General features: G+C 42.7%; 1 protein-coding gene across 2 annotated transcripts in view; it reads left to right on the top strand.

The window, feature by feature from the left end:
* RLF (RLF zinc finger) overlaps window positions 1-18,888 on the top strand; it is a 45,671-nt gene that overhangs the window by 4,399 nt on the left and 22,384 nt on the right. The window contains exons 2-4 of one of the 2 annotated variants that reach the window (XM_054086498.1): window positions 870-1,024; window positions 6,994-7,075; window positions 18,267-18,399. In XM_054086498.1, the coding sequence (XP_053942473.1) occupies window positions 870-1,024; window positions 6,994-7,075; window positions 18,267-18,399 (370 nt within the window). Of the gene's footprint in view, window positions 1-869; window positions 1,025-6,993; window positions 7,076-18,266; window positions 18,400-18,888 lie in introns of those variants that run through there. The other variant, XM_054086499.1, reaches the window with a different exon arrangement.

The raw sequence follows: 18,888 nt of genomic DNA, 5'->3' as shown, positions 1-18,888 counted from the left end.
GTGAGAGAGGGGTTGTATCTGGTGATAACACAAGTGTATCTGGTCAGAGCTGTTGGAAAGTGTACATAAGAGAAGGGACCGTTACTTGTGAAGCAAAGGTGTCCTTTGTGCCCTTCTGGCTCTCAGTTTTATTTGATAGCCTGTAGGAAGATCCCATGGTAGCATAGGGACGTTTTAAAGAGGTTGAGAGACAGGAGATGCTGCTGCCATCCCTGTGCTGGTTTTCAAAACTGACTTTGATTTGTCTTAAATCTGGCTAGATTTTACATTGCTCCCTCAGTGCCATGCGTGGATAACGTAGGATTGCTGAGATCCAGTAGTGAAATCCAGGGGAATTTTGAATTTGAAAAATTACTGTATGTTTGTCTGATCTGGAGTTTGTATTCCCTTCCAAGGGCTTATTGTTTCTTGTTCTGTATCTCTGTCATGGCTGTGTCTTGAAAGTACTGCAGCTGAAGTAATGTTTTTACTCTTGCCTGTTTTCCTGCATACTTACTAATAAGAAAGATTCTGGGTTTTCCATATGTGGTTCTGTCTCCATGGCAGTTGTACAAAAGAAGCTGAGCACAGAACTTCTACCTGAATTTCAGCTTTAACAGTTCATGCTTCTGCATGTTGGATCTGGCTGGCTTGCTCCCTAGTAGAAATTCTGATGACTTTATAAAAATAATAAAATAATTGAAAATATTTTTGAGCTAAAGGGAGAACTTTAATTGAGGAGAAAAGCTGCCATTTTTAAATCCCCTTCAGAGTAAAATCTTCTCATTTCCAGAATTATTCCACTGTATATGCTTGGTATTGCATGTTGATATTGTGTTTTTAGACAAAAATGCATTATGAACTTCTAATGATAACTCATTTTCTTTCAGACGCTGCTTCAGTATGCTGGCAGTCGGGGTGCATCGGAACATATTTTACCTTTTTTGGAAGTGTATCGGATCTCCATCCAGAGCTTTGCTAATGCACGACCTTACTTGACTACGGAATGTGAAGATGTTCTTTTGGTACTTGGCAGGCTAGTGCTGTAAGTTTTAAGTTGGTACATTGATATTAAAACCCAAACTGCACTCCCTAAATGAAGAGCAGGTTGTTGAAACAGCGTAATACTTAACTCACCAACTGTATTTATGATTTATTATCTAGTAAATGTCTTTAGTACTTTCTAAGTCATACCACAAAAATGTACTTGAGCATTTTAACTACTGTGAACAAATGGTAAGCCTTTGTTTTGCATTTGGATAAACGTGCAGATATTGGGAAGGTTCTGTTATTTCCTAAACAGTCTGAAAAATTATTTTTAATTTTCTATAGGAAAAGTTTAGTGTGATCCTCATTGAACAGCTTTAATATTAGACCTTTGCGCATGAATTAATCAACCTGTACCACTTGCTCTGCAGTTGTTGCTTTCTCATGTCCTCTTCCTTGAAATGCAGGGTAGTTCTGAACATATCCCTTTCTGAAAAGGATAAATTGGCTTGTGTTTATTGCAAATGGAGCTGTGCGTGTGGGCTGTTGCTGTAGGATAGCTAAAGGCAGAGGAATTCAACCAGAGCTCTTGTCAAGCGTCTCTAGACATGACTTAAAGCACAGGGATTCTTCCATCACGAGAACTATTTTACAGTCCATCAGCTGAGGTGGAGTAACTTGTAGTTCCTCAAGTCTGTTTTCAGTGCAAAGCAGCTGTTTGTATTTGAAGAGTGCAGCCTCAGGGCTTTCCCAGGGAGTAGAAACCATTACTGCCTTTGGCTCCAGAAGGATAACTTCATGGTAAGGTTTCATTGTAGGGGGCAGGGTGAAGAGGTTGAAGATCTAGAACCTTGAATATAAAGACCATCGTAAAAACAAAGCAACTCTGTGACTCTCTTCACGGGCCGTTTTTTCTTTGTTGTCAGTAGCTTCCTTGCTGTGTGCTCTGCAGTCAGGTGTTCTTTTTTGAGAAGGATTTTGTACTGAACTCCTTGATCAGATGCTTTTTTTTGTAATGTACTGGCTTGCAGTATAAATCAGCAGCTCAGAGACAGATATCTCTGTATGATGCCTTGGCATTTTATTTTTGAGTTATGAGAAATATGTGAACTGGGAGAATTTTTTTTTCTTCTTTTTTTTTTTTAAACTGTCTGCTAAGAAGAGAAAAGATGTGAAGTCAGGAAGAGTCTGTCTCAGCTTTTCAGTGTGGAAGCTGAAGACTTAAACTGCTAAATTATTTGTCTGTACGTGATACACATTTTAGCAAAATATCTGAATTGCTTTTGCAGGCCGTCCCTTTATGGAGAGAATAATCTCTTCATCGTATTGTCGTTAATTAGCTTGTGTGTTCTGTAGTTTCCTACTTATGCCACTTAACAAGTTTGCCTGTCACTGCCTATGCAGGTCATCCATACCTGGAGTCCTTTCTGTGTGTTTTGCCACTGTTACACTCTTTGGGACAGGAATCCCAGTTCTGTGTCAAAATTCCTTATCAAAATCACTTTTCTCTTGTTGAGAAAATAAAAATATTCTACCTTTACTTTTTTCTGTCTCTCGGGAGGAGGAATTTATTTGCTGTTGCTTGTACATTCAGAAAGCTGTGGTGGAGGACAGCAGAGAGACTGACTTGCTGAAATCTCCCCTGTTCTTGTTGTAATTATGTTTGAGAGGAATCCAAAGAATAGGAAGGACAACAAGTGGCAGATAGGGTTTGGCAAATGGCATAGCTAACTGAAGTCTCCCACGTTTAAGAGTTTCCAAGGGAGGGTGAGAGAAGTTAGAGCAGAGAATTAAAGATAAAAATGAAGCTCCATGAAGGAGGAAGGCTGTTGTTTGGCTAGGGATATGAAAGCATACTGTTCCCATGTGACACTGATTTTTTTTGAAGGCAGTTTGGTTACTCTCAGCTGTTGTATGGGCTGTGTATTTTCTGACTTGGACCCTGATGAGAAATGAAACTGGCAAAGCTTCCTGTTTTAAAGCAAAAGTGCTCTGCTTATTCTTGGGATCCTCCTTCCCTTTCAACCCATCTCTCCTGGAGAAGGTGGAAGACACTCTTGATACTCTTCTCAGCAGGATGACGCAGTGACAGCAAACCTGGGCATCCTGGGGCTTTCTTTGCCACCCGGACGGGTCAGTTATGTGCTCACAGGAAACGTGGAGTGACACAGTCTGTGCCCCTGTGAGGAACATGATGTTGATGCAGTGTAAGAGCTTGTTGGTCCACTGTCTGACCTTAGGAAATAATAGGAAAGCTTGGAGTGGTTGCCTTGGTAGTTTACAGATTTGGCAAATGATTCTGGAGGAACAGGAATGATGTTCTTGGCCACAGCCGTAAAAGGATGTACCTGCCTTGGTCAAGTAGAATTGGGACTGCCTGTGTTCACAGCAATAAAGCACATCATGTTCCCCTCACCTCTCGGTATTACTTCTTTGGAGGAACTTAATAAAGAATTAGCCACACTGAAGGTGTCTTTCATGAAGATTTGGGTATCTGGCTTTCCTTGTGAATCTTGGGAAGCCAAGACTGATTGTTTATTTCAGCTTCTCTGAGTGCTTTTTTCCTGAGGATACTGTGGGAGGGGGAAGGTGCCACGCATGTTGCCATCAGTATGAAAATTTACTTCCATCTGAAAAGGATTTATATGGTCCTAAGTTTGATAGATTCAAGTTAACAAAGTAGAAGGGGTTGTTTCTAGCTCACCTTGTATTTGCCAGTAGCTGATACTTGAGTGCTTTCTACTTTGTCCAGTTTGCTGTGATGACAGTGCTCTGAAGGGGTGTTTTCCATTCCTGCATCTTTGAGAAGGTGTTGATATGCTTTCTTATCCATAAAAAGAGAAGGGAGATCTGGGTGTCATCTGGTCTGAGTAGCAAAACGGTATTCAGCTGATAACAGCAGCCTGCCTCAGCCTTCCGGTGCTCTATCTCGCCTGTGGGTTGCTCCTTCTGAGTCAAACAGTCCTGCTTCCAGGAAAGGTGTGCTTGCTTTCTTTACCACTTCTGTGAGGAGACGCATGGAAGAGTTTGCTGCTTTGTCTCAACCTAATAAACTGTTGTGAGTTGATTCATGACCTTGCGTTTTCCTCACTGCTATCCATCCTTGAGAGCTGACTCAGCTGTTCACAGATGCAGGATAATTCCTGGCAACAGATGAACTATTCCTGCTGATCATCCCGTGTATATTTATTTATCTTTTTCAGCCTAAGAAGCTTAGGATAAGTTTTCTAGTACAGTCTAAAGAGGAACATGATTTGGAATGCTTTTAAAATTTCCTTTTGAGAAGTTTCTGTCTTACGATAGTAACAAATGAGATCCAAAGGGATTACAGAATGATTGTATGCAAATAATGAGTTGACCTCAAGTTATTCCTTCCAAAGTAAAGAAATGCAAATCTAAGAGACTTTTTTTTTCTGTAAGATATTTTGAAGCTGAGTGTTTAACATGAATGATTCTTTTAATAGTGGAAGCATTCGAGCAAGTTTATTTGCAAAAATTGACATAAATTCAGCCATCTTGTCTTCATAGTCCATCTCACTCTGTGTACATAATGCTTTGAAAATCTAATTTCAGATTCTTTTTCCACTATCCAAGTAGCACCTTAAGCATTAAGTACAGAAAAGTGATTTGTTAAACCTTGTGTTGCTATTTTGTTCAAACCTGATATTTTATATAACCAATATATTATATATTAAAAGCTAATATTCTACACAAAGTATTTCCAGGAATTAAGACAGGACTGATTGACTTTAAGGCTGAAAATGAGGAGCGCAGCAAAAGGCTGTTCCAAAAGCACACTGACCTGGCATTTACAAATGTTGTATTTTATGGAAAGAGTCTCTGAGTTACGTGCATGAACACTGGACGCAGAGCTGGGGATTCCCTCTCCCCGTATGTTAAGAAAGCTCAGCTCCTGCGAGACTTCTTAAAGCTGTTTTTCACAGTCTGGTGGCAGCTGCCTGGGTCTGGACCCCTGGGCTTGTGGCTTAACTTGTAGTGTCAGGCTTTGGAACAAGGGGAAATGCGGTCTTGATGACTTTACAATAGTGAGTCTTCTGGCAGTTGGCAGATCTAGTGATCCTGTTTCCTGCTTTTTCAAGGGCATAGTATTTTCTGTCTGTCTGAAAGAAGCATTTAATGCTTCTGCAGATCTAAAAGTTTAAAGGAACAGGATTGGGTAGCGAGGACGAACTTCTGAAATGTGAAAAGAATGGCCAGATGTTAATTCAGTGTTTGGCCATTTGATCTCGTTTGTGTAAATGACTGCTGAATTTGGCTAAAAACTGGTTAGTCATGGCATTGCACAGGTACCTGTTCAATCTGTTTATCAAAAGTCATAAGAAAGAGAGGAAGGAAAGTAATTCTCTTTGCGTACTAAGGAGTTCTGAAATTCCTGTTTGCTTTATGGTTATCTCTTTCTTACCCCCTAAGCTCAGCTCTTCTGTTTGTGGTGAGACTGAATGTGTTGTCCTGTCATTCTTCTATTTGATATTTGGAAGAGGAGGTTTTGAATTAAAAATAGCGTGATTTGGAATGATGTAACAATATAGGTGTAGCTGGTAGCAGTTACTCAGCACTTTTACTACATGTGGATTCTTAGACCAGTGTTCTTTCTTTATGTTATCACTATTTATGAGAACATTTTTTGCTGTGTGTAACTCTTGTGAATCTCTAGACTGAGTGTCATTGTTAACACATTTATTTTGATTAGGTCACACTGTTCTGTGCAGCAGTTCAGTTGGGAATCAGGTAATTGGTGTGTCTTGTGCAAGGTTAGATTGCTCCTATTTGAGAACAATCTAAGCAGTAGTCCTGCCATTGCTCTTGCTCCCAGAAAGCAACAATTCTCCAAGACTTTCCCTGAAATGAGACAGATGTGGTAAATACACACAGTTGTTTCCTTTTTCGTTTTTGAAAAGGGGAGGCATTGACCTGATGGTCTAAGTGAGTTATTATCAGATAGGTTTTCCCCCGCTTCTGTTTTGAGGATCTGAACCTATGTGTGCAATGTATAGGTCTCAAATTTGAGAATCAAATTTGCTGGATATTTCAGAGATGTTAAAACTTTCTGAACCCTGCCCACTTCCCTGAATTTTAATTTTGAAAACCTGATACACAGCAGAAGTTCATATGCCACTGTGATAGGGCTGACTCAAATTACTGGTATTCATCGTGGGCACAGCTGGAAATGGGCTGTGACAAACTTTCCTGGGTATAAAATCAAGACCAGGTGACTGATGTCCTATTTTTAAGCAGGAGCTTGGCTCAATGAAGAAATAAGGGGATGTTCTCTGCTTGTGTTCTGCAGATAACTGAGCTACACAAATAGAGCAGCACCCTGAGCTAACGAACTGGTCATAACACAACGTGGTCTGTTGAACTCTGATTTCAGGCTGAGCACTTTTGATACGTGTATTGGTGCGGGTGGGGTTTTGGTTTGGTAAGCCCATGGGTTTGTTGCAGTTTGCTTCGTGGGTATTTGAATGCTTCCTCATGCCACCAGAGACTCATAAGATGTTTCTAGGAATCCATTCGGTGGGTCTGTTTCTGTGCTGCTGCACCTCTGGACACTGCTTGCTTTCCACTCTTTGGTTTTAGGGTGCTGTTAGGGATCTGTTCTCTAGGTCCATTTCTGTGCTGATGTGTCATCCATCAAGCTATTTTGCTTTAGTTTTATTTTCTTAGATCTGTCGGTGCTGAAACTCTGTTAGGTGATGCTGGCTTTTATTCTCAGTCTGGGCAGGGGCCATGCTCGGGTTAGATGAGTTTTATTCACATAGGTATTAAGATTCCTTTGTGAGAGGAGAAGCAGAAGATCTGTAATGCGGTATTCCTAAGCAACATGGAGCAGACTTATCTTGGATTATGAGAGTAGCTGTAAACTTATCCTAGCAAGCTTGTACATAGTAACAAGGAGCACTCTTTAATTGCTTGTTTGAGTGCTGGGTCATATGTGCCACAAATGTTATTTAACGTAACAACAGAATGTGCTCCGGTAGCTTGCTTACTTGCCTCTTACTTTTCCAGGAGTTGTTTTGAGCTACTGCTTTCAATTCCTGAAAGTGAATTGCCGTCTGACGTGTGGTTAGGATTCCATCAATCCATACAGGTAAGTGTTCAGAATTGCTTTTTTTTCCAGTTTACTGCTGTTGTACTCCTCCTCTTCCACCCTTCCCCTGAATTCTACCTGTCCTGCACTGCTGTTCTTTAGGCAGCAAGAATTTCTGAGCAGCCGAAGACTGATGTCACAACAGTTTTGGCAGCCTGAGGCCAAATAACAGATTTATAACTACGCCATCAATGGCAGCTGCAGCAAGAGAGCTGCAGCAGATTTGGTCTGTTGAATGGTTTGTGTGAAGGACAGACTGAGTTAGGTGGAGGAAAGCAATGGATCTAAAGTGTTAGCTTGAAGAAATGCCTTTGTGGAGATCTGAGTGACAAGTCGGTAGCCATACCTGATGTGAGAGGGATGATAACAGTGGGACAGGTTTGTAGTCCAAGTGCTTCCCAGAAGTGTTTCTTCTGAGATGGTGTTGAAACAAGCTCACGTTACTGCTATTCCTACGCTCAAATGAAGATGTCTGCTGTAGACTATGGGGAAAGAAGAGATATTTTCGAGGTTTTAGTCTCACGGTAGTACCTAGCTGTCTGCAAGGACTTGTGCTCCTCATAATGCTGAAAGACAAGAAGGGCAGTCTTGCTATGTTTGTACTGTTAGACCTTTCCTGGACCAGGGACTGATGTGTTACTGTTATTGGCTGTTCTGGCTTTAACTGCAACTGTTGAATTTGGAAGCTAGTGTCAGTTATAAATTACTGGATCATCGAATGGATTGGGCTGGAAGGGACTCATTCCAAGCCCCCTGCCACAGGCAGGGACACCTTCCCCTGCATCAAGTTGCTCAAAGCCTCATACAACCTCACCTTGAACACCTCCAGAGATGGGGCAACCTGTGCCAGTGCCCCCCTACCCTCGCAGCAAAAAATTCCTTGGTTAAGATCTCGTTGAAATCTTAGCAGGAAGTAGTTGGGAGGATGTGAACTTAGACCTTACACCCTTATGCCTGGGGATTTCTTCAGTCCCTGAGGCTCGCTGGCAACTGAAGACACCAGGGTTATAGGTTCTGAAAGAGCTTCTACTTCTGTTTCACCTGCAGTCAGGGAAATTGCAGGTGTAGAAACTCCTCAGCAGACTGAAGGTGAATAAACCTGGCACTTTATACTCATCTGTTTCTCTCAGTTTAGCTTTGTATTTCTGCTAGGAGTGGAAGGGACTGAGGTGGTCTGTGACTGGTGATTTCAGGTGTGGACAGACCTCCTGTTCCTGAAATACCATAGAATACTTACTGTCGTGGAAACCCTAAGAACAGTTGAGCGTGGCATGTACTTGGTGGTAGAAAGAAGTGCAGTAGGTGCACTTTAAATCCTGTGTTCTTAGTGATGTCAAAGATTTGTCCTTTATTTGGAGTGCTGGTGTGTAAGCCTTCTAACTTAGTGACTCTGGCTGATCATAGCGTGTGTCGCAGCACTCAGACCCAAATTATAGGGTATATCAGTTTATTTTGACAACGCCTAGCTATGCCATCTGTTGCACACAGTATTTAGCTGTGGTGTGGCAGAGGTGCTGGGTCTCTGCTCCTAGCCCATTCGTTTGTGGGGATGCCACAAATTAGGGTTGTCAGCCACAGTTTCACCTTTTGTGATAGGGTTGATGGAAGAAGCTGGAAGTTACTGTTTCTGAGGTAGCTCTTACATTCGCTAATCCAGTCCTTATTGGATAAAGAGGAGTGATTCACAGAATCATAGGATGCCAGGTTGGAAGGGACATGAAGGACCATCTGGTCCAACCTTTCTTGACAAAAGTGCGGTCTAGACATGATGGCCCAGCACCCTGTGCAGCCAAATCTTAGAAGTGCTCAGTGTTGGGGAATTTACCACTTCCATGGGGAGATTATTGCAATGGCCAGTTTCTGTCATTGTGAAAAATTTTCCTCTTGTGCCCAATAGGATTGTCCCTGGGAATAACTTGTACCCATTACCCCTTGTCTTTTCCATGTGACTTCTTGTAAAAAGAGAGTCTCCATCTTCTTTGTAGCCACCCTTTAAATACTGGAACATGGCGATATGTCTCCCTTAAGCCTTATGAGCACATCATACTCTAAAATGAGTTTGTAACGGAGGTGACTTAGACCCGAAACAAGATATTTGCGCCAATTCAGAGCATGGGAGGGTACATGCAGGCTTTTTCCTCTTACAGGAAAGGTAAACGCAGCTCTAGGAAGGACTGGCATGTAACCGAGGGATCTGCAAGAAGAATTCTTGTTGCCAAGGAGAATAATTTCTGTGATGTAACAAGCATGTGCGTTTCTAGGTTCCTGAAGCAGCTGAGTTTTGATACGGCTGTTCGTACAGAGCAAGTTTTTAGTCAGATGACATTCTTCAGGCTGAATATGGTGGAAGGAAGCTATTGAATCCCAGGGGCAGAAGGGTGAACCAAGGCCAGATCTCTCGTGTCACCTTTTATTGTTAAGGGACGATTCAAGATATGCTTCTGCCAGTTGTAGCAGTATACTTGGCTCTTATACTGACTGTTTGAATCTGTGGTTTCAGAGTTTAGCTCCTCATAGTTCAAATAGTAAAAGATTTGGGCAAAGCTTATTAAACATGGTAGCACTCTGAAACCTTTTTAAAGAGTTTTGTGGGCTTTTACAGAGGTGCTTCTAATGAGGTTTTGAAATAGCACTTCTGCATGAAGATGAGAATGTTTGTACCATACCCTAGAATACAGTAGGAAGACATCATCGGAGGGGAAGGGAGTAACAGAGAAGGAGTGTGCAGTCATACAGATGGCGATACAGACCTCCAGACAGGAATCGCTTATGGGCTCTCATGAAATGGTAGTTTTAAACCCTGTGACCACATTAATGTCCCGATCTCCAGAGAAATCCTGCAGCAAAGCACTGCAGCGTTCTGTGTTAACATGTTTCAGCCTAACGGGTGTAAATATGCTTGTTCGTTTTCTAACAAAAAGAGAGAATGTGGCTGATGAAGAGTATTACTCCAAATGTAACTGATGTTTGCAGCACACTCGGGACAGAGGTGTTTTTCAGATCTGTCAGCGGTATTTGTTGCTCTGTAAGAGTCTGCACAGACAGTGAGTGTCAGGGGAAACGTCAAAGAAATTTTCATTCCAGGAATGGAAAAAGGTAAGGGCTTGCATTTCAAAGCAGCAAGGTGTAGGGTCTGTTCTAAAGCTGAAAATGGAGTGTCGCTGCTGTACAGCTTGTATAAAAAATGCTATCAAAAGCTTTATCTGGTGTCTGAACCCGTTTGTTCTTTTGTCCTAAATAACAGTAGTTATGCCCTGCAGTTCCCCATGAGTACACTTTTTCCTTATCTCTAAGCAGAAGCAGAGATAGCCTGTGCAAAATGAAAACGAGTTGTGAGATTGTATGACAGGAGTCTCAGCATGGGATTTATACCATGGCAACAGGCAAAAGGATGTGGACACAGGTGGGGAAGTGTGGTGAAATAGGAGTGAAAGGGTTAAGGCAGAATTACAACTGGGCACTTTATGCACATAAACGGAATTAATCGGGGGAGGAACTTGATGGAGATGGGTATGATCTGTCCGGTTGAGGATGATAAAACAGTGCATTCAAGGATGGCTTTAGTGGGAGCAGAGATGTGTTGTCATGGGAATTGAATATGGATTGCAGAACAGGATTCCCTTTAAGCCTTATGGAGAGCATGAATGCTTTCTGTAGAGAAGTTATGTATTAAGGTTGGGCGTAAACCCAGAAAATTTTGTGACACCGTAGTACTTACAGATCATTTTAAATTGCCAGGACTGAAAAATCCTGGTATCCTGAGTAAGCTGTTCCAAGGACTCTCTAACTTTGTCCATATGTTGTGCTCATATTATCCATTCTTGACTTGATCTAGAATGAAATGCTTTGTGTCCCTCGCAGCAGGACCCGTTTACGATGTTTTCTTAACTAATGAGATCTACGTACTTAAGTTGTGCATTAGATTTCTTCAAACGCTTTTTGGGTATTCATAGATTTTTGTAAATATTTCCATCGCTGTTAGTCTTATATTCTTCAGCAGGGCCAGTAATGAATTCGTGAGCCAGTAATGGTTCAGCTCACCATCTAGAGTAGAAGTGGACTGTGTTATTATCAGTTCATGACTTACGCGAGGTGTGTTGGTGAATTCCATCTTTGGTGTTTCAGTATGGATACCCTGCCTACCGCTATGTGGAATATGTATTGAGAGCTCTCTGTTGGCTTCCTAAAGCCATGTTTCTTGCAGTGCTGCAGTACATTTGAATAACTTAAGAGGTGATTCTTTGTCTTGTGGCTGTTAAGCTGTTTCTTAACAGTAAGAGCTGGGAATGTCAGAATTGAATGCTTTTATTCAGATGCTCACCGCTTGCAGTAGAATTGTTAGATTTTTATTCATTATTAATGCTTGGAAGCTCTCTGTGAGGAATTGGAACCTAAAAACAGGAAAAAAAAAATCCATAAACCTCAAAGGAAATGCAGGCTGATTACTCAAGGTCTTCTGATAACGAGAACTCTTCTGATTCAGCTGTTGTTTTTCTTCAAGAAAGCATTCTGTTTAACAGATTTGATGTCCTTTCTCTTCTTCTAAGTCACAACTATGAGGAACCTGGCACTTCTTGCCTTTATTTGATACAGACTGATTGGAAGGACTTTGCTGGTCTTCCCACCTCTTTCTGAGGCAGAACCTGTGTGCTGAATGCCTTTGCACGGTGTTGTAGCCCAGTAAAGCTCATGGAGTTCAGTCTTCCAGGTGAAATTCACAGCACAGGCTGTTAAATTCTGATTGCTTTTTGGACTTTGTCTTTAACCTGATCTATGATCTACTCTTGAGATTGATACAGGTTAAAGCTGTAGTGTCTGTGTATGTGAGGGGGATGAGCAATGGATGCTCTGGCAACCTGTTGTATTGAAAAGGCTTGATGCATGGTGCTGTACAGTTGAGAAAGGTAGAGGTTGTCAGCGTGGGCTTGTGTTTATTTTGTGGACAACATACAGTATCCATTCTACCTACACAGCCCTCATTGTTTTCTTAATCACCCAGGTCTGAGGATAAAATGGTAAACATATACTTCCTATATGATCATAACTGCCGCTTACAGGACCTCGGGGCTGTGGTTGTATACTTCATCGATACAGATTTAGAGCAGTTTGTTACCCACTGACATTGTTAAAACTGTCCTGAGGCGATAGTCTAAGCACTGACCTAAGAATAAAGTCTGTCATTCCCCTGCCTGGTTCTCCTGGCATGCCAGCTAAACCGTGTGTGAAGTGGGGGATCGATCATGTTTAATTTTTCAAAACAAACCAAGAAACCCCCTACTCCTCCTCTGAGGCTCTTTCTGCTGAATTTGGTTTCCTGATCCAGCTTGCACAGGAAGGAAAGACGTGAAAGGAGGAGCAGCAGTGTGAGCATTAAGATTGCTTAAGTGATGTCTTCAGCCTGAAACCTTTGTGTCTTGTAGCTCATGGATTTTTCTCTCAGTGCTGTTAGTTAAGAGCTGTTTGAGCTCTGGTTAAGGACGTACAGAGTTACTTCCATCTTGAAGATGCAACTGCAACTCTCCAAAATATATTTTTTCCTTTGTGAGTAGCATTTCAGAGCCAAGGACAGAAATCAGTCATTGTAAGCAGTCACACTTGGCTGCCTTTTTATCTGTAAATTAGCGCCAGCTCTTCTACTGATACCTACAACTGATTTTTGAGGTCGTCTCGCTGATAGCTAACTTGCTAGTTTTACTTCCTTTATAATCACTTTTAGAGGTAGCCTACTCTTTGATAATTGATTTTATTTAGCAAGCATGCTAGAAGCTATAAGCTGGAACACAATTACAGTGTTATCTAAAAATAAAATCTCCATTGAGGCAATATTTACAGAAAATCTTGAGTACAGTTAGGAAGATGGTGTGGTTAGCAAAACTGCTTAATTGTTACATTCAGCAATGAGGCTTTTAACTTTGGTGCTCCGTAAAAAGTGGAAGCCTACACTACAGCTGTGCATGTGGAAAGAACTCCTAATGTGTGCTTTTTCACTCAATTCTGATGTTCGTTTGGTTTTGTTCTTGCAGTCGGAGAAGTAGTGTAGGGCAGAAGCACTGACTCCCACTAAGTATGCTTTCAGTGTGTCCAGTAAATGCATGGAATATGCAGCCCTCTGCCTGTGGCTGTTGTGGGAGAGCAATGAGGTCACTCAAGTTATCCCATACACCTCTTCTCTCAGAGCATGGGCTGTCTTGAATCAGGTTGCTTTGGGTCCTACCCCAGCAAATTTAAATGTCTATAAGAATGGACGTTGCACAAAATTTGGATGGTCTTTTCCAAGTGAAGATATTTCAGTGCTGATTTGCTTTTCCCACACACCTTGTACAGCTTTTCCCTTTATGTGACTTGTCTGTTTAATTGTTCACTAGACACAAAGAAAAAGTTGAGCTCCAGCTGCCTGCTAGGGAGTACAGCAAAGATTAAGGCTGCTCTAAATCCCTCTCTACACCCTCTCTAAGATCATATCAGCCCTGTAGGGGCCTTTTGCTGCTCTTGCTTGTCTGTGGCAATGTGTTGTACAGGACGGCTGTGCCACAGACTGCGTGCTGTAACTCCAGTGAGGTCTCAAAAGTACCAAACGGAGGGCAATAAATACTTCACCATCTTCCTGATTATGCCCTCTTTGAAAATGTTCAGCGTAGTTTGCCTTGTTTGCAGTGAGGGCTCACTGCTGACCTGACTTGAATCGCTCACCCTCGAGGCCTGGTGTGCCAAACTGGAGCCTCACCAGCCAGTCACCGGCCTCTGCGGGTCCTTGGGATTGGGCTGGGTGCAGCACACTGCATTTGCCTGGGCTGAACTTCCATGACTCGGTGACATTCTGCAGCCTAACGGATGTCCTTCTGAACAGCAGCCCTGCCTTCCGGTGTCAGCTGCTCTCCAGAATCTGTAGGTGTTGTGGATGGATAGAGAACACTCTTGGTCCTGTTATTCAGACAGTTAGTAAAGACATTAGAAGTGTCAGCTCAGTGTTGAGTCCTGAGAAATGCTACTAGGAGACAGAAGCCTGTTGGGTTTTGTACAGTTGGTCACAAACCTTCCAAGCCTGGCTGTTTTGCTGATCAGGTGCCTGGATGTGGTTTCCAGGAGAATGTTCCTCATTGTCTTCCTGGAGATAGGTTATGCTGACTACCCTGTAGTTCCCCAGCGTCTCTTCCCTTTGCTTTTGGAAATGAGTATGGTGGTTTCTTCAATCCTCCAGTGGCCGTGACCTTTCAGAGTTGGTACTGGTCTTGCAATGACACCCGTGATCTCCACCTGCACCTGTGACTTTGTCTTATTTGGTACCATGGATGCTAACGTGAGTGGCTCCGCACCTCATCTGTTGTGCAGCTTCATGGCCTTTTCCTGCCCAGCTCTGCCTCAAGGGAACAGCAAGGCCAAAGTGCAGACCTGAATAGCAAAACTTGAGGCAAAATGATTGACTACCTTAGTCTCCTCAGTGTCCTTTGTTAGTTGATTCCCTGTCCTGTTGAGCTGTTCTCACACTTTCCACAGCCTTCCTTTTGCTTTCAGGCTTATATTTTCCTCAGCACGAAACCAGGAAACTGAATGGATGTTTCAGCCCGGCCCCCAGAGCCTTGTATCCACTCTGGATATGCAGTGTGTTTGGTGTCCAGGGGTGTGAGCAGCAAGTGGTGACAGTCCAAGGCCGAGCCTCAGCACCTTTGCTGTGCACTGTCCCAGATCCAAGTCCCTGACAGGCACCAAATCTTGTGAGACACGAAGTCTGATCAGCAGCTGGAGATGGCGAGTGATTATATAGGATTGTAACAATGATAACTGATAACTTACTTTCTTTCCATCCTCCTTTCACATCTTGCCTATTACGTTAAAGATGAGTTGTAGGTGGAAACCATGTTTGTTTAAAGGTTATTCAGGACATCACATCACTTCAATGTCATGACCAGTGTAGGAAGATGGTTCACTTCGCTGTGGAGTACAGCAGTACTGTTTCTGGAATCAGAAATACATTTGTGCCATCTTGTCAGCTTACACGAAATGTACAAAACATGCGCTGCTTTTCCTTGACTTCTCTGAGATTCTTGTGACAGCAAGATCTCCTACAGAGACTGAACACCTGCATTGTGCAATACTACCAGGGCTTTTGGTCATCCTCTAAAATATGAGAATTCATTGTGTGCTGTATGAGCAAGCAGCCAGATGGCTGCTACGATGAGTTTTGCAGGAGTCTATGCATCTTTCTCTAGTCACTATTTGTTAGACTATTCATTTTGTACCTGCTGGGAATGATTTTTTTCCCTAGACTTGTCTGTTTGCTCATTTTAGTTAAAGAATGCCCCAAAGTCATCTGGGTGCACAGACTCCTTGAAGAGCCCTGTACGTTCAACTTGACATTCTGGGGACTGACAGACTCTCTGGGAGATGGGTGGGTCCGTATAAACTGGCCATTGGGCACAGACCTCAGTGCTGAATTAATCCTTGAGTTTATTCCTGTAGTACAGAAGTGCACTATAGAATCACCAGGTTGGAAAAGACCTCTTGGATCATCGAGTCCAACCATTCCTGTCTGCCACTAAACCGTATTCCTGAGCACCTCATCCACCTGTCTTTTAAATAACTCCAGAGATGGGGACTCAACCACCTCCCTGGGCAGCCTGTTCCAGTGAATGGACACTGGGAGCAGATACAGGTGGTTGAGGAGTGAGGAGGGAAGAACTCTGTGGTAGCTGTACTACACTTTCTCATGAGCATGCTGATAGCATGGTTTCAGAGTTATGCAAGAAGAGACCTTTAGATAACATCAGAGACACCTCTGGATCAATGTAATTGAAACCTTCACTGCAAGAATGTAGTTTTCCCCTTGTGAGTCCTTGGCCGGGCAGTAAAGGTTTGCTTAGGAGATGCTACACCCAGGAATTATATCCAGATTCTCTTTGCTGAGATTTATGGAGTGCAGTTTGTTGCAGTATTAGAAAGGAAGTAAATAGTTCCATCAAAACATCTGTTCATCTGAAATTAGCATCTGATATCCGATACTGAATATCGATCTCTGATTCACTAAAGGGCATCTAATCATTAAATGTAAAAGTACTCTGAGTGGTTAATGGGAAAGTCTTGCGTATGATCAGAGCAGATTCACTTGGTTATAGAAGGTAACTCAGGTACTTGTAAAACATGCCTGTGTGTTGCTGTGTGGAGTGCCGTTTATTGCTATCCCGATAGCCCATGGTACATGGCTCTTTGGTTAGTCCATAATTCCCAGTGTCCGCAGCATTAGCCCCTTTTAATTCTGATGATTCAGAACATGGAATTGATTCCGGTATAGAGGACACAGCAGAGGCTATGAAAATCAAACCTGAGGTTAATAATAGTGTTAAGAGTACTGCCAACCTAGAACACAGCTCACTGGAACGAGGAGACATTGTCATGTCTCAGGCTAAATCTGAAACTTAAGATGCGTTGTGACTGGTGTGAGAAGCAGGGAGGTTATTCTCCCTCTGTACTCGGCTCTGGTGAGACTGCACCTCGAATACTGTGTTGAGTTCTGGGTCCCTCACCACAAGAAGGATGTTGAGGCTCTGGAGTGTGTCCAGAGAAGAGCAACGAAGCTGGTGAGGGGGCTGGAGAACAAGCCTTACGAGGAACAGCTGAGAGAGCTGGGGCTGTTTAGCCTGGAGAAGAGGAGGCTGAGGGGAGACCTTATTGCTCTCTACAACTACCTGAAAGGAGGTTGTGAAGAGGAGGGAGCTGGGCTCTTCTCCCAAGTGACAGGGGACAGGACAAGGGGGAATGGCCTGAAGCTCTGCCAGGGGAGGTTCAGGCTGGACATCAGGAAAAAAATTTTCACAGAAAGAGTCATCGGGCACTGGAACAGCTGCCCAGGGAGGGGGTCGAGTCACCTTCCCTTGAGGTGTTTAAAGGATGGGTGGATGAGGTGCTGTGGGGCATGGTTCAAGGGATTGTTAGGAATGGTTGGACTCGATGATTCAGTAAGTCCTTTCCAAGTGAGTGATTCTATGATTTTTACTGAACATGTAGCCAGAAATTGCCTCCAGTTGGTTGGCTTTAATTTGTCTGTGTTAGGAAATTGTGTGGTGATATTTAAATTTTTTTTCAGTGAAAGTGACCTCAGGTTGATTTTCCTGCAGGGACATGAGGTGCTGGAATCTGTTTCCAGTTGCTTTTTCTTCTGCGTTAGGCTCTTGACTTCTTTCCATGTGGAACATCTTTCCTTTTCTTCCCTCCTTCACCCCTCAGATTGCCAGAAATAAAAGTGAAGGCCTGAGTCACTCTGAGGAGCATATTCTGAGTGTGCTTTTGGTGGAAGAGCTTCAAACGGAGACCCGTGTAGTGGGCAGGGTCTCTGGATGCACCTGCACTGTCTGGATTGGACATCTGTGAATCTTAGAGTAAAGCAGCTGGATGTGGATTAGTTTCTAAGGAAATGTTGTATCTGTATCCAGTAGAAGGATGTTTTCATCTTTGTAAAGGAAATTACTCATGATCTAGGTTTTTTTGATCTGTGAGTGTGGTCCAGCAGTCTCCACTATGTCTTGTGCTCTGCTTTCTTACGGTCTCTGAGACTCCTCGTGTCTCTGACCACCACGAGACTGGCGTCTTCCCATGGCCCCCCAGCCTAGCTCTCGGAAAGGAAAAGAGTCCTTTCTGAGCCTCTTCCACGTCATTACTTCTTATGTAGCTTAAGGGATGTCCCTCTCCGGTTTTCCTTGGGCTGTCGAGGGCTCTGGCACCTCTCTGAGCAGTGAATGACCAGGCTCATCTCCGGTGTGAACACGACATGGAAATCTTTATATTCTTGGCTTTTGGTTACTCATTTATAAAACTCCGTTCTAGTTTGTTAAATAGCGCTGAATGCTTTGATATTGGATCGTTCTCTGCCTTTTTTACAGTGATTTCTGTAATTTTATTTTTTTGTGCACATGGTGGAACATGAAAGCTGTGAAGTTACAACAGCAGCACAGGCTGTTTGAGCGGAGCTGTCTCAGTTAACTCCCAGTGCTTTGAAATTGGGAAGTTTTGCTGTAATTTTAGAGAAGTGAAAGGATGTTCTACTATTAAAATCCCAGTCCTGACATGTCAAACCAGTGATGGCTTAGAAGAATGGTGGGAAATTATTAGAATATAGTCAAGTATTAGCGCAATCAATGTAAAATTACCCTGGTTTAATTTTTAGCAAAGACTTTCAATGACTCTGTTTTACATTTTGTAGGATTCACACGATGCTTTACTGGAATTTGGGAATAACAACCTCCAAATACTGGTGGATATCACAAGAGAAGGAGTATGGAAAAATCCAGTTCTTCTTAAAATTCTATCCCAGCAACCAGTAGAAACCGAGGAAGGTAAGAATGTGATTTTAGAGGTGATATGTGGTTATTAAGAAATAACTTAAAGCTGTTTTGGTGGGGAACCGTTGATCTGAAATCGAAAGAGAGTTGTATTTTACATTGCGTTGTGCAGTAGTGTTTGCATGCTGCTAAACAATATTTATGATGAAACTGCCTCACCTGTGCTCTGAAGAATATGTCCTTGCACATGCGTCTCTGCCTGGACTCTACAACACATCAGTTTGAATATCTTGAAACTCCATTTTTAAAAATAATGCTGATTTTCCCATCATAAAAAATGGGGAAGTTTTGCTCGCTGGGGTGGTTTGTTCTTCATTACTCTGTGCTTTTAAATGTATTTCTGAATGCTTCACAGGAAGGAATTGTTATTTCCAGAGACCTTTCAGAGGCATCAAAGGTGCATGCGGAGGGGCAACACAAATCTGGAGGTTTCCTTTTATGAAGCTCTGGACTCGGAAGTTCGTTGTGTTTAGACTATGGATA

Source organism: Cuculus canorus, chromosome 22, assembly GCF_017976375.1.
Source record: "Cuculus canorus isolate bCucCan1 chromosome 22, bCucCan1.pri, whole genome shotgun sequence".
Classification (NCBI taxonomy): domain Eukaryota; kingdom Metazoa; phylum Chordata; class Aves; order Cuculiformes; family Cuculidae; genus Cuculus; species Cuculus canorus.
The sequence above is the reverse complement of the archived record's forward strand: the minus strand, read 5'-3'. Positions and strand labels throughout refer to the sequence as shown.